The 16,505-nt window shown below is 27.3% G+C and overlaps 1 protein-coding gene across 1 annotated transcript in view; it reads left to right on the plus strand.

Annotated features, from left to right (window-relative positions):
• The first annotated feature begins 3,063 nt into the window (after window positions 1–3,063).
• Window positions 3,064–16,505, plus strand: part of LOC107444178 (uncharacterized) — a 55,967-nt gene continuing 42,525 nt past the window's right edge. Inside the window, exon 1 of the mRNA XM_016058260.3 lies at window positions 3,064–3,260. Within this exon, the coding sequence (XP_015913746.2) occupies window positions 3,165–3,260 (96 nt within the window). The 5' untranslated portion in view covers window positions 3,064–3,164. The remainder of the gene's footprint in view (window positions 3,261–16,505) is intronic.

Raw genomic sequence — 16,505 nt, forward strand, 5'->3', positions numbered from 1 at the left:
TTTAAATGATATGTGTAAAAAATCTCTTTCTTTTTTACTAAATTTTCATCGCTATTTAATTTCTTCTTCAAACTGTCCACCTATCGTTAAAAGAATCTACCCAAGAATCTATGTTTTCGAGCTTTTTTTTTCTTTCCTCTTTTAATTGTAATCTTGCTTTGAAATAAAATCGTATCTAGATCCATGTGAATTTTTTTTTAATTGTTTAATCGAGGTAATTTGCAGGAAAAAAAATCGAAATTCCTCGAAATTTTTCTTTTTGAATAAAATAATCTGCAGAAAGTCTTAAAGAATTCCAAAGTTAGTTAGTTTATTACATTTTCCTGAATTTTTTTTTCTGCTGAAAATTTGGAGCATAGTTTTTGTAGATTTTCTGCAGAAAATTTTAAAGATTGACTCCAAATACCTAAAGATTTTTCTGCAGATTTTTTTCTTTCGATGTCGATGGGTTGGAATCAAATTGTTTCAACTACCATCATGCACAAGTCTGAAAAATATAATTAATAAAACTAAAATATTTCCACTTTTTTTTCTTGTTATTATTTATAGCCATTCCTGATGGGATAATGCAAGATTAAGCAAAGCGCTTTAATAGAAGTTCATCCCAAAAATTAATAAATGAAGACTAACTGTAATCAGTATCATTTGGCATGATGCTATTCCTCGAAGCCAACTCGTGATAGTCTAAATTTACTACAATCAAACAATTTTCTTCAGTTCTTATCCCCTACCCTACTCTGGACTGTAGAAGAACTATTACTACAGCATTTACAGCCGTACCTATTTTAGTATATTTGACACCTATTAAAAACAGCTCCTCACCAATTGCCATAATACCAGTAATAGTAATTAACAAAATAAATTAAAGATCATTGACTTCAGTGTGTTTTTTACGGTTTTCCAAAACGATTTCAGTACATTTTCTCAATTAACTTAGCGTTTTACTTCATAACTTATATTTCTTTATTTAATTATCGTTGATTTTAAATTATTTAATTCATACATGGCTGTCACATGAGTCTAATTTTAAAGGAGGATGAAATTAAAATATGCAGTTAAACTATTTTTCTAATATATACAAAAAAAAAATTATATCTGTTAATTTTGTATAAAATTATTAATTATTTTTATCTCCTTTTTGTTTTTAAACTTTGAATTTAATTCGATAGTGATTCATGAAAATTTTATTTTACTGTTGGAAATACTCAGGGGGACTTTCATTGATTTTTAATCGTTGGAGGTGGGATGGGTATATATACTCACCTTCGTTAAGTACACCCATGGTTTCATAGAAACACGTTTTAAAAGCAAAACGGTTTCAAATGACTGTAAATAAATATTAATTTGATGACATATCCCTTAGAGATATCCACTCTGAACTTGTAAGAAATAGTTAAAGAACGTGCGATAAACTTTTTTTTTTTAAATAGAGCTGTAAGGTAGTAAATGCTAACGCTGTTAGTATTATTTTAGTAGTTAAATTTTTTATTTTTGTTGAAAGAAAATTAGAGTTAATAAGTATTTTTTTCGGGGGGAAGGGAGGAAGTTGACTAAAGTTTAATTTTTTACAATGGTTAATACTAAACCAATATGGAAAAATTAATTTTCCATATGGTCCCATCTCTCCCAAACGTACTAATTCAATATTTTTAAACTTTTTTTTTAAATTGGGGACTCAAAATGTACTTTCTGATCGCTGCTCACATTTCAGAATTAAAACAATTTTTTCAGAAAAAGAAACAAAAAACTGCAAGCATATATATGTTTCAGTTTATGTTTTCATGATTAATTTAAATTATTGAAACTAACTTTTTTTTTCAATGTATTATGCTTTTAAACAAGACAAAAACTCAAATACAAATGAGTCAAAATTGGATGGGAAGGTTCCTTTTTTAAAATCTTTCTACAATATAAAAACTGTAAGAAAAATAAATGTAAGGTGGAAGAAATCGGTGAAATCGATCATGTTTCGCTAATTGAGATAATTTAATAATAGTTAATTTAATTTTTTTTTTTTTTTTTTTGATTTTGCGTGGATTTTAGATCTCAAGTCCCACCTGGGTATCTTAAAGGGCGTTTTGCTTGGGAGGGGGGAGAAATAAAAATAAGAAATTAGGGACAATTGCATTATGTATTCGGTTAAAAAAAAGTTTGGTCTCGAAATAATCAAGTCAAGCTTAAAAAGAATCCTTCCTTTTCTTTTCTTCGAATTATTTAAAAAAATTATCTAGACCTATTGCAGTGCAAACTTTAAAGAATGTAATTCCATGTTATTTAGAATGAGACAAATGTATTTTTTCTTGTTAAAATTTGTCATAAATTTTGTGTTTTAAAATTCTGAGAAAAAATTTCTAAGATAAGATACCTTATTAATGTGTATTAGAATACAGAATATTTATTCAGTTGACCATGCCCGTGCGCTCCGTCCCTTCTATTTATTTTTCCTCTTATTCTCACTAGTACGAAAAGATGCCACTGTATTCATAGCTAATGTATCATTCAGTTGTGAATTCTAAAAAAAATAAAAGCCCCTTAAGTTATAAAAAATATATTGACTTGTGGCGCCATCTTTTGATTAAAACTATAATATAATACTGTTCTTTTTACATAACATTCTAGAAAAACATCTTTTCTGCCAATCATATAAAATTAATGTTATTAAACTAAGCTTTAAAAACTGTTGGACATTACTTTACTTAAAAGCAATAATCTAATATTACAATATTTTTTTCTTTTAATCATTTATCCCATAGTTATGAAAAATTTACTTACAAATATGTTTTGGTAATATGCAATAAAACCTCAATTTTAAGGGAATTTTTTAATTTTTAGTCAAGAAAGCCGCTAGTTAATTTTTTATTTCATTGATACAGCATAGCAACATGTGTATTTATTTGTTTCTAAAGCACATATAAAGGATTTATTTCATTTCGAGTCATGTGCAGATAAAAATAAATTTCTTCTTTTATTCATTTAAGAGAAAATTGGGATTAAAGCGAAATTTTTATTATAAATTTTTGAACAAAAAAAAAATTATCTGTTCCATGCTAACGTCTGCTCCTTTTTACAAGCGGTTTGGTCAATAATGAAGAGAAGGGTAAAAGCTCTAAGCAGCCAATCAGCGTACGAGACTTCCTCTGACATAACTGACAAGTGAAATTAAAATGGCCGCTGCTTCAAGCCCAACAACATCAGGGATAAAACAAAATCAGACCAAAAATTATCAAGATGACAAATCTCGGCCTCCAACTGTTGAAGAGGTATTGTAGAATTCTTACTTATATTGTTGATAACAATGTTTAACTCCTTTAATCCATGATAGGATCAAAACAAGATCCTAATATTTCACGGTCGTAAACAGCGCCCGTATATAACTGTTTATGCTTAAATGCGGAAGAATTCAACATCGCCGGTTAATTTATTAATAAAATTTTTCTTTAGAACAAGGGGAATAATATTTAAATTGTATGCGTAATCCTAATTTGAGTTGATTCATTATTTTTAAAAATTATGTATAGGTACCCATCATTGTCATTAAATGACCTCATATTCATAATAAAAGTTGCTTACATGATATTTTTTACAGCTATTGTATGCACAATATTTATTTTATATTGTTGCGTTGTCGCTGTTAGTCTTGATTAGAAAACTATTTCTATAGGCTTTCAATCTCTTGAATAGTTTAAAATTTCATTTCGCTGTCTAAAACGTAATGAGTTTTACGATCTTAAATCGATATTTTTTAATTACATATGGATTATGAGGATTATGCTTGTGATCGTTATACACATTGTGCAACTGATCGTAATTCGCAACATACTTAATTAATAAAGTTGTTTATTAAAATTATGTTGTTTTTATTTATTTTTCTCTGTGAGATTTATAATTTGTTAAATGAAGTAATTATTTTTAAAAAAGACAAGCAATTTTAGGACTTGAATAAATCTATTGTTTTTTTTTATTGTGTGTGTTTTAAATAAAACTCTACATTATATTATTGTTTATAGGTATTTTGAGTGTATTGCAAATAGTATTATGCTATTAACCATTGATTTAATGCATTAAATTTTAATTTTATGAGTGTGTAGATGTTTTTATTAAATAGTGTTCTAGTAAATTTAAGGTTTTAATAGGAATTAATGCAATTTCTGTACTTTTTATTATAAAATAAAAACAAAATTTTGTTTAGAACAAAATATATATCAAAATAAGTTTTTAATATTTTCTCTATGAAAAAGTTCCAATAGAGTGAGCACTCCATCCAATTTTATTTTAATCTGGGGTTTAAAGTATAATTAAAATGTAAATTTTAGCTATGGGATATTTCTGTATCGTGATCTGTCCTACCTACTACGATTGCCAAGGCGCTAAATAGATTTTACAGAATTTTTTAAAAAAACATGTGGAACTTTGACCGAAGGTGGTTAGGAGTTATACCCTTCAAGTTGGTCCCTTTTGGTGATGTTTTTTTTTAAATTTCTCATGGGCAGTTGTCCGAAAGTCACGAAGACTTGGCAATTATTGTGCCACAAGTCATAATGCGGAAATCTTCCACATTAATATCCGAGATTGTTGCAGAATATCATTGTATCAGTTAGTCAAAGAAAAAAATTTAAAAAAAAAAAACATCGATGGCAATAAATTTATTTTAGAAAATATATTAAGCTGGTAGAGATACTCTCACAAACAGAGTGACAAATGAGTAACGAAAAGGAAGAATGTAAAATAATTGGATTCAACAGAAGCTTAAATACTCTTTAAACGGATAATGAATGACGTCATGATCCATGCGAGAATGACCAACAGCAAATGAAAAGAAATTGACCTATCCCTGCAGACCATGACGTTACCGACGTAAGTTGAATGCTTGAGATCATCATCTGAAACGACTGACGAAGATCGAACGTATACCTCTTATTTTTATGTTATTTAATCAAAATGGAACAAACTCTTTTAGCATTTATTTATCTAACACCTTTAGCTAGAGGTGGGAAACCAGCGACCCGTGAGAGCTGCTGAACAATGCAAAAAAAATTTTTTTTTTTTTTGAGAATAAAAAAAAAATTTTAAGATGTATAATAGCCAAATTGAGTTGATGCACCCAATCTACACAGATTTATTGTAAATCTATGATGTTTCTCAATCGCTTTTTCGTTTATTGCTATGAAATTCCGTACAGTTTTAAAAAACCCAATATTTTTAATACAATATTACTATAAGCGAGTTTCGAATTTGATTCATAATTTTTTTACTCTCATTTTTGTCGATTTTATTTTAAATTCAAGTGATGTTTCTAGTGTTTTTTTGGAATTTTATAACTACCAATTTACTTGCGGTTTTTAAAATCCTGATACATTTATTACAATATTACGAATTGTGAGTTATAAATTGCACATTTAATTTATCACTTTTAGGCGTGTATCAGTTTTGCCAATTTCATCATAAGTCGATTTGTTATTTTAATTCTGATGTTATTACGAAACGAGAGTTTCTAATTGCGCATTTAAATAATCACTTTTTGATACTATTTATTTTTGCATATTTCATGTTTAATATAAGTTATGACATCGTTTTCAGCCGTTAACGCCATGTATTTGTACATGGTACAGAGATGCCAACTGCTCCGGACACGCCAAAATGATTAAAAAAACAGTAAATAACTGCAAAGTAAATTTTGCAAATATTTGACTATTTTTGCTAGCTTTTTAAGAGGTACAGCATGACATAAGTACTATAAAGTGGTGAATTATATAAGCAGGGGTCTGTCCAGACATTTTGTGAAAGGTCCGTTTTTCGTGAAATTGTGAAAAAATTACATTCTTTTAACCAGGGTCCGCTTTTATGAATTTGTGCAAATAGGGTCCGTTATTGCAAACAAAACTTTTTCAAGGAGTTTTTAAATTGTAATGGTACAAGATTATGCTCAACACTGTAAAATTATAATTAAAAAAATTAAATTTTAAAAAATAAACTACAATTGCTGCTCCTAAATTAGAGATGCAACATACAAATATTTGGTATTTAGCCTATACCTGCTGCTGAATGCAGAATATTCATTTCCGACGAATAATGGAATAATCGTCTGCCGAAGTCAAAACTTAATTCGTTTACATCCATCTTTTTTGTTTTCTGCCCTGGAAAGGGTTTATTCGATTAACAAAATAATAATGAAAATAAACAAATTTGTGAAGGGTCCGATTAAAAGAAAAATCATTTTGTGAAGGGTCCGTTTTTAAGTTAAAATATTTTGTGAAGGGTCCGTTTTTATGAAAAGATATTTTGTGAAGGGTCCATTAACGGACCCAAATTTCTTCTAAACAGACCCCTGATAAGCCTACGAATTATTTAGAAATAGCGGATAAAAATCTACTAAATTGAATTTATTAAACCAAGAATCACAATTGATAAACTACCACTTTAAAATATATATTTGCTGTCCTGAGCAAGTTGGCATCTCTGATGGTATTTAGTATTCTGATAATATTATGTTATTGCAATGTAAAAGAAAAGTGGAGGAAAACGCGAATTTTTTAGCTTCTCGCTGTTTGTAATTTTGTTTTAAATTTCTTGTAGCTTATATGATTTATATGGAAAAAAACCTTTTCTATTTGAAATTCACAAAACATCTAATTATTCACGAAATAGCAATAATGTAGAATAATACCAAATAAATAATGAATCTTAATATGTGTTTAGTTTTGTCTTAAATTTTGGGTATTTGCCGAAACCCTATAAATTTTTTTTGATTAAAATATTTAGTTCAAATTTATATTACTCATTAAAATAAGTATATAATTTTTTCACCTTTATTCTGTGAGCATTATAGTTTTTTTTTCTGATTGAGTATAGTATCTCTTTTCCCCATATATATATATTAATAAATCAATTATTTATAAGAAGGCAACAAAACAAAAAAATGTTATCAGGGTTTTTTTTATTTTTGTATAAGTTCTAATAATTAAAAGTATTTAATTTTCTGAAAATATGTTACCAAGTTTAATGAGAAAATTATTTAGTGTTTAACAATTTTAAGATAAAAATTATCATATTTGCCACCAACATGAATAAATATACATGCAGCTCTTCGTTAGTCAACCAGCTTAGAAAGTGGCCCATCTCTGAAAAAGATTGTGCACCCCTACATTTAGCTAGCCGAGAATAATCAATGTTAATTGTTCTACTCAATAATTGTCAGTATCTAATTTTGTTCTATTTGTTCATACAAATTTATTTCATACATGTAATTTTTCAAATAATTAAATTATTGCCTTAGTTTTATAACCAAAGGATTTTGACAAATTTTTACTACTATATTTTAGAGAAAATATATATTAATTTTTGTGTCTGTATGCAATTAATAGTGAATTTCCAAACTGAGAATTTTGTTTAAATCAGTGAATGGTATGCAGAAAAAGTTTTTATATTATATATTAATAAAATATAAAGAAAAAAATAAGAGAAAAATCTTGCTTTCAATTTGCTCTGTATTAGTAATAGGGTTAATGAAAATCCAGATTTTTGTTTTAAAAAAAATCAAAAAATTTAATTTATTTTTAATTTTAATTGGATTTTTTTAATTATTATTTAAATTAAATTTTTTGATTTCGATTACATTTGCCATCCAAAACATCTTATAGAATGTATTAATAATACCTAATATTTTCTGAAAATAAGTATATATTTAAAATTTCTTATTAAAATGGTTAAAAATTGTTATTTAGTTATTAAAAACTAATCATTTAGTAGATAAAATACGGTTATGTTTTTGAAGCTTTACTTGCTAATGATTGTTAAAAACTACTTTTCAATTAAAAAATTTAATGAAAAGTTAATTAATAATAATAATAAATTAATTTAGATCAGAAAACATAACTGGAAAAAATTATTTTAAGTTACTCTGGGTAGAATAAATTTTGATGCACCCAAAATACCTTTTTAACAAGTTTTTAAATAAGCATGAAACTAAACCTGAGTTGGCAAGGGTTTAGGACAGGATTAATCAATCCATGGTTTAAACCATCCTGTCCAAAGCCCTTTTAATTCAAATTATGTCACATTTAAAAAAAAATAAAAGGTTAATTTTAATCTTGCATTATTTATCATTTTGCAAATTAAAGTTATGAATTATTATAATTAAAATTCTTCATGGCACTCTAATCCACATTTAGTTTCCTTTTTTTTTTTAAAGTCTATTTTGAAATATAATAATTTATATGCATATCCTTTGCATCATATCTAGTATGAAATGTTCAATATCAATGAAATAACGACTTAAATAAAAAATCCCCCTCAAAATAATGTATTTTTTAATTATATTGTATGAAAAATATTTTATATTTAAATTCATATTTTAAAAAAAAAAGTATGTTATGTTTTATTAATTTTTTTTGTAATGATAGCAATTAGCAAGTAAATATAATAATTTACATGCATATCTCTTTCATTATTTATTAATGTTAATTATATTGAACAAAAAAATATTTTATATTTAAATTAATTTTTTTTTAAAAAAAATCAGGTGATTTCAATCTCAATTTTAATCATGATTTAAATCATGCCAATCCTGATACGGAGGTTTAACTGCTAGTTCATTAGAGTATCAGATAGTAACCATTTGGTTTTGCAAACAGTTTACATTGTGGTTGAAGAAATTTCCTTTAGGGTGCCTGTAACTGGCATATCTGTCCTAGTAAATGATAAAAAATTACATTATTGTTTCATAAGTTACAGAGCTTGTCATGTTTAAAGAACGTTTTATGCAATATTTTCATCTGCATTTTGAAACAACCAAAGTAATGTAACTTATAATATAATGTAACTTATAAAGTAATGTAACAAATAATGTAATGTGACTTATTTATTTCATAGCAATTTTCAAATTAACTGAAATATTTATTAACTATTGAAACGTTTTTAGTTATAAAATTCAGCACTAATACACACAAACATTTAAATTTAATGTTTGTTTTTTTATTCATCACTTTAATTCCTGTAACAGTTTCATCACATAGGTAAAAAAAAATAATGAATATTTTGCGAACAAATTTTTCTCAACAAGTATCTTTAAAAAATTAACAAATAAGCATTGAATAATTCTGTCATTTTCCTTTATCTTTAAAGTAAAAAAATAATAGCCTTTTGGTTTATTGGCAAATTAGTTTAACCTCACTCTCACTAAAAAATTGCCAAAGGTGTATATACTTAATGCATTTTTGTATTTAAAAATTTACCTTGTATTTGAATTAATTTATTGAAGTTAATAAATTCAATGCAATTCTCAATGCTTTTTAATTATATCTTATCATTCAAATTCGCACATAAATTATCAAAATTTAAAATATATGAAATATTTCTTGATTTGAAAACTACGAAGCTATTACTTATTTACCAACATTTTAATGCTCATTTGATTGAGAATTTCTTATTTTTGTTAAAAATGTAGTTTTTGTGCCTTTTCAATATCAAGTTATTCCATCAAAGATTATGTAAATTGCTCAAAAAGATAATTATTAATTAGTTATATAGCAGGTGCCAAATAATACATTTCTAAATTTATAGCATTAGTAATTTTCAGTTTTTGTTCAGTCTGTAATTTCCAAGTATTAAGTAAAAAAGAAGTAAATAAGAACTAAATTTCATATTTAGTAAATATCTTTTATTTATTTCTTTTTAAATTTATTTAAAAGCATGGAAGATTACCTTTATTTTTTAATTCTTTCTCTCTTATGTTTGGAATAAATTATTTATTAAGAAAAAATGAACCGCAATTAAAATCGTAATTACTCTGTTTATAATTAATTATTTAATATAAAGGTAGTTTTTTTTTTAAATCAATTTTAAATGATTTTTCTGACTGAATTTTTAAAAAAATTCTCTTCAAAAATATCAAGTTTAATTATAAAAGTCACTTTCACAATAGAAATATTGTCTTTTTATTTAACTTTAAGAATACATATTTATTTATTTATTCAATTTGATGTCTGACACATTTTTATTCACTTTTGTTTGTTCCCATTTTATTTCATTATGTTACATAATAAATTATTTACGAACATAAGAAAGAAAAATGTAAAGGTATTTATATAAAAAAAAATATAAGCATTTATGTTACATAAGATATGGCACTAAATAATGATTGTGTTAAGCATATGATATAAAATTAAATTTAAGAACTTGAAAAACTTCAGTTGAAATATTTAAATTAAATCTCATTTTACTTTAAAAGAAGATATAAGAGATATATGCTGTCTATTTAAGTACCAAATGGAGTACACGTTATGGAGGTTATTTAAATTAAATCGTTATTTACTTCACACAAAAAAAAAAATTTCAAGAAAAATATACTATTGTCTTTTAAGGACAGTCATACGATTACAGCTTATTTCATATATTTTATTATAAGTAATGGGGAAGAAAGCGATAAAATTATTTACTAGTGAATAGTCACACTACTTGCCTTAAAGGGAGATTAAATACGGTAAGATTAAATGGTTATTTTTTTCCTTCGCTTTGAGGAAAAGAAAAAAAGAAATCCATCGCTTTTTCGCAAGTTTGAGCATTTGAATATAATTTTTTTAAAGCATTTTTCTGTGTATTAACTCTTTGCGGTCGTATGTTTGTACATGGGTGTCCTGCTGGTCGGAATTAATTCACTTAAACACAATTAATAAAATATTACTTCGAATTCTACGTATCTACGAAGCTTGTCAACTTTATTTAATACTAGCCACCTAAGGCGGCCAGCTGTCCGCCACTCTGAAGGTTTTCACAAATAAAGTTTTTTAAAACATAGCAGGAAATCTGAAGATTAGTGGACAATTAAAGTGTTCCTGTCCAGCAATTTTGTCTTCATATCCAGTTCTGCTGCAGATGTGTTATAGCTCTTGAGGATGTTTGAAATTATATAGCTACAACGCTTAAGAAAAAAAAAACTAAAATGCTAAATACATGAAAAGAACACGAAAACGAATAAATTTTTTATGGTATCAATTTCTATTTCTATATAATTTTTTATGGTATCAAATTCTATTTCTATATCTGTTACGTCAAGCACTCAGGTATTATAATTTGATCTAGTTGTGCTTGTATAATTTTGATCTAGTTGCGCTTTCTACGTCATTTTGTTAACATCGTTTGGTTTGTTATTTAACATCGTTTGGTTTGTTATTTCTAAGTTAACTTTCAAAAAATTGGCTGGCATCAGCATTTTTATTCTTTAAGTTGTTTATTTTTTCTTTTGGAATTCGTTCCTTTTTAGCGAAATGTTTTTCAACCTAATCGAATTCTTTGCCGACTGTTCTCTGTATATATAAAGAAAATAAAGTAAATATTTTTAAAGTGTTGTGAAAAGAATTTTTAGTTGTACAAAGTACTACAATATCGCTATAAAAATTATCGTCTTCGCTTAAGAAAAAAAAAATAGAGCGTGGAAAGAAGAAGAAAAACTTATTATAACAATTATGAACAGCGACAAATATATCAAAGCGAAGCGTTCTATTTACGTATCGAATATGTTGCCACATTTTTAATACAAAAGTTAAACTTTTCTCCACTTTAATAAATGTAAACTAATGCGAACTTTACAATTAAATTATTAATTCCTTCGTATATTATTGGTTTAAGTTGTCGAAAATTAATATTTCAATTGTGAGGTTCGCATTAGCATACATTTATAAGAGTGGGGAAAAGTATATGCATTTTTTAATAGTTTTTTGAATATGGCTCTTTGAAGACGAAAAAGCAGACGAAAAGCATAGACTTACAAAATGACTGATAACTAAATAACTAATCAAAATTTTTGAAAAAGAAAAAAAATACTTCTTCATTATGTCAAAACACAATTATGGGCCGAGTTTCGTGCCCGGGCGAGGCTTCTGGGGCGATATATTGTGATTACAGACACACACACAGCCTCGTTTATTATTATGTATAGATAAAAAGCAGTATGGTTCTTTGCTGTGGCGGCTGAAAGCAGACATACGACTGGAACTGTAAAAAAGCGTTGGTGGCTGATTGTAGACATACGATCGCAAAGGGTTAAGCGATGATGTTGTATCTATACTTTAGTTATTAAATAGAAATGTAAGTATTTGAGTACAAAGGGTGCGCCCAAAATATTGCAATACTCTTAAATGTGTACTATTAAAAGATGTAATTTGGTACATGATTGTAACTTTAGTGTTGGTCATTTTTTTTTTTAAAAAACCCCTATGGCAGAATTTTTTCGAGCTTTCTGCGACGTACCTTTCTAATACTAATATCTTTCTGCAAGATACTTTTAAACATAAATATACGTATTACTAATTCAAAGTAACAGAAGCGTAAAAATAAAAAAAATTGGATCAATTAAAAGTTTTTTTTAAAAAATATTTAATATTTTTTAATTCTAATATTATGGGCGATATTCTCGCAATATTGCAGTGGGAAAACACACTGATTATTCATTCCCTTTTTCGTATTTGTAAATCATCATACGATTAAAAAAATCATTAAAAAATCGTGAAATCCGTAGCAGTACCTACCGAAAAAAAAGATCGACAACGAAATCGCGCGAATCCGGGTGATGAAAAGGGTTATTAAATGCGTGTTTCCATTTCGAGATTCGGTTATTTTATTTTATTTTATAACCGTCGTTGAACAGCCGACCCAAGTTCATGGGTTTACGACTACTAACGTTCAACTCCGTAGCCTTGTAATTTTGAACCAATCCAGAAGACAAGGAAACTCCTGGATCAGTACCCCCAGAGGTATTGATTTGTTGTGGGAACATGGAGGACTTTGAGACTCGACCGATTTAACGTGCATCAGTCACCATTTACTACACGGGGAGTCTTCGGCCGGCGAGGATCGAACCCACGACCTCTTGGATATGGGCCCAGCGCCCTACCGACCAGGCTATCCCGGCCTGAGATTCGGTTATTGTAATAAATAATATCGTATAAAAAATATCGCATTTTAAAAACTCGGTTATTGTAATAAATAATATCGTATAAATAATATATATCGCATTTTAAAAACTATGTGGAAATCAATAGTACTTATACAATAATACAATGAACGAAACGAAAACGAACGAAACGAAATTTTTTGCAGAAAAAAACAAACAAATTTTTTACTTTATTGTTCTTTATTTTTCTTAATCGCCGTGTCGCCACGATTCTGCAAGGGGCTTTTTAACAATGCAAAATTATTCTCTCAAACTAGTAGTCTCAAAATAAATAGCCATAACACTTTTAGTTATTCAAAGATCAATATGTTTCTTTTTTTTTACCCTCGACAGTGTTAATGTAAAATATTTGTTGACCTTTTTGAAACCTAAATGTCTTGCAAAAAAAAGTGTATTGTGTCGTAATTTTAAGGGGGATATCGGGACAATTTGTTGTAAACTAAGAGGTCAAAACCTCTCTTCACTTCGCCGGTTGGTGAAACCTGCATGATTTGCTTAGTAAATATTTTTTCTTTACATCAAAAAATAATTAATTAAAGCATCCTTACGTTTTTTGTTGTATTATCGGAGATTCTGCAAATGTAATTCTTGATTTTTATTGAATAAAATTTAAGCCTAGTCATTGAGCGGTAACCATTCCACTAACTTTCTTTTTAATTCTTAATAAATTTTTGGGCTCTGTAAAAACTCGGTGTATGTTTATTGCCCAAAAGCGAAAATTAAGTTCCTAGTTTTTCTCTTCAATTTTACATACTTTTTATAATAATTTTTTTTTATTGCGTGCGTTACAAAATCTACTCGAAAATCAATAAACTAATATCAATACCAAATTTCAAGGTCTTTCAATGAATTCCACTCAAGACAGAATTTATGATTAATGGGTGATTTCCCTCAACAAAAACCACTCTGATCATTTTGCTAGATGACTCAAGCTAATTGCTTAAAAAAACGTGTGGAACTTTGACCAAAGGTAGTTAGAAGTTACACCCTTCATGTTGGTCCCTTTTGGTAATGTTTTTTTTTATTTTTTTATGGGCAGCTGCACGTCAGTCGCCGAGACGTGGCATATGCTGCCTCAAGTCATAATACGGAAATCTTCCCTTTTAACATCCGAGATTGTCGCAAAATATCATTGTATCTTTCAACAAAACAAATTTTAAAAAATGAAGTTTCTATGGCAATAAATTTATTTTAAAAACATTAAACTGGTACATACAACAAATGGTAACAGTCTTTCAACAACAAAAAAATGCATGTAAAATTTTTACGTTAATTAATTTAGTCATTCGCTTATTTATTATTTTTAACAAATACAATAACAAATATTCTAGGGTGGACTTGCGTAATTTCACAATTATTGATTTGTATCTTTCATCTGATATAAATAAAGGATCGTTTTCAGTCAACAAACATTATAGTTATCTTAAAATTTTGAAATGGTGAATTGAAGGATATTTCACTAAATTTTGTTCAGAAATGTTTAGCAGCGTGTTGACTACGTTTTCGTTTGGAGATAATTGAGAAACACTTCTTAAAAGTTATTTGATTAAAAGAAGTCTTGAATTGGATAGCAAATTTTAAAAAATATTGGTAAGGGGGAATGTTAACTAATTAATGTAAATGTTTTTTTAATGTAACAATGCAATAAAAAATTTCCATCTGTTGTATTTTTTTTTCTATTATTTATTTATTTATTTATTTTTTTTTTTTGGAAAGTAGAATTAGCCAATTTTTTATTTTTTGAGTCTTTTAAAGATTAGTGTTCAATGAATTTAAAAACATTGGCAAAGGTTAATGAATTTAGGTTATGTTTTTAACATGATAATTTTATGAAACATCAAAATGCGTCGAAGATTATTAAGATCGCAAAAATAAATAAATGAACTGCGTTTTAGCTCCAAATAAACTTATTCCAATTATAAAAGTTATGCTGAGTTATAAAACTAAAAAAGTTATGCTGTTAAAAAGATATGTTAATAAAAATTTTAATTAAAAATAGTTTTTTTATTATTATTATTGTGCAAGATAAATTTCCTTTAGTGTACTTACAGTTGATAAAATTGTACGTTTTATTTATTTATTTATTTTTCAGTTTTTCGCGTGTCATTTTTAAAGTTATCTTCACAGTTGCCAACTCTACTGGATTTAGCCAGTTTCTTCTAGTCTACCGGTTTAATAAAATTTCTCCTGATTTTTGTACATTTTGGAAATTAAAAAATTTAGTCAATTTCCTAAAAAAAATCCCTACNTAACTTTTATTATAGACTGATGTTTTATGTTATAAACCTCTTTAATTATGCTTCAAGGTTCTTTGAGGAAATCTATTGCATAGGCAATATTCATATCACTTTCTTTTTTTTTTTTTTTTTAGTTTTAGTATATTTATATTCAGAACTTAAATTAATTAAATGCTCTATTACTATTCAAAATTATGAGTAATCATAAATGGAAAAACATTGCAGACCATTTATAGTTTATTAGTGTAACATAGTTATTGTATTTTAATGATTTTAAAGAAGTTCCTGAAATTCCCTGTATAGATTATTTGGAATATTATGCTAAAGTTAATATCAAATTTATATTATGAATTTCGTAAGATCTATTGGATTTTTTCCTATCCATGTTGCCAGTTATGAGTCTGGTATATGTATACTGTCGTACAAGACCTGGGGACAAGTGAAATAAGCGGAGGAATTGATCTGAAATTAATTGCGGTGCGGTTCTGAGGATTTGTGAGTGCCTAGCCTCTGATATGATTTAAATAAAATGAGCATTATCTTTTGGGATATTTTATGTCATTTAAATTTTGAATTAGTTTTGTAATAATTACATCACGAAGTTGCGTTTTCTGACGAATATCAATTCTTTCCAATTTCCATTCTATCAGTAATAAGCTGTCCCAAGTCACCCCAAAACTTTAAAAAAGAAACGGGTAGCAAAATTTCTAACCAGATATTTGAAATTTCACTGTTTTACCTTTCCAATTATTTAATATATATATATATNATATATATATTTCTGTTATAGAAAATTCTGTGCTAGGGGTTTCTGTTCTTAGTATATTAAATTGGAAAAGGGTAAAACAGTGAGTTTTCAAGTATTCGTGTAGAAAGGATCTTATGGAAATTAATTCTCTGTCAAATTGGCTGAAAATTTAATATGTAGTAGTTCGAAAACATTCTGAGCAAAAGTTCTCATTGTCAGAAAGTCCAAAAAGAATAGTTGCCGAGTTATGGAGCTTCAGACGTAAGAGATATCGGGAACGGTTTCTGTGGTGAACAGAGCAGGAAGCTCGTATCATTGGCTTGCTCGGGAGAATGTGAAGAAGTTATGCTTGCTACTTATTTAGCGTTGGACGTTCTAGCGTGCCACTATCTGTTTTATTATTTAATCAAAATTTCTCTGCTTAATTAAAAATTCTCTATTAACTTTTTTTTCCAATTTCCTCAGTTAATGCTGATGACGTGACGGATTTAAAGAATTGAAAATTACTATTTAAGGTTTCGTATCTCAGAATCTTCCAATTTTTGGTCTTTGTGTCAATGAGAACTTTTGATCA

This window comes from Parasteatoda tepidariorum, chromosome 5, assembly GCF_043381705.1.
Source record: "Parasteatoda tepidariorum isolate YZ-2023 chromosome 5, CAS_Ptep_4.0, whole genome shotgun sequence".
In the NCBI taxonomy this organism is placed as follows: Eukaryota; Metazoa; Arthropoda; class Arachnida; order Araneae; family Theridiidae; genus Parasteatoda; species Parasteatoda tepidariorum.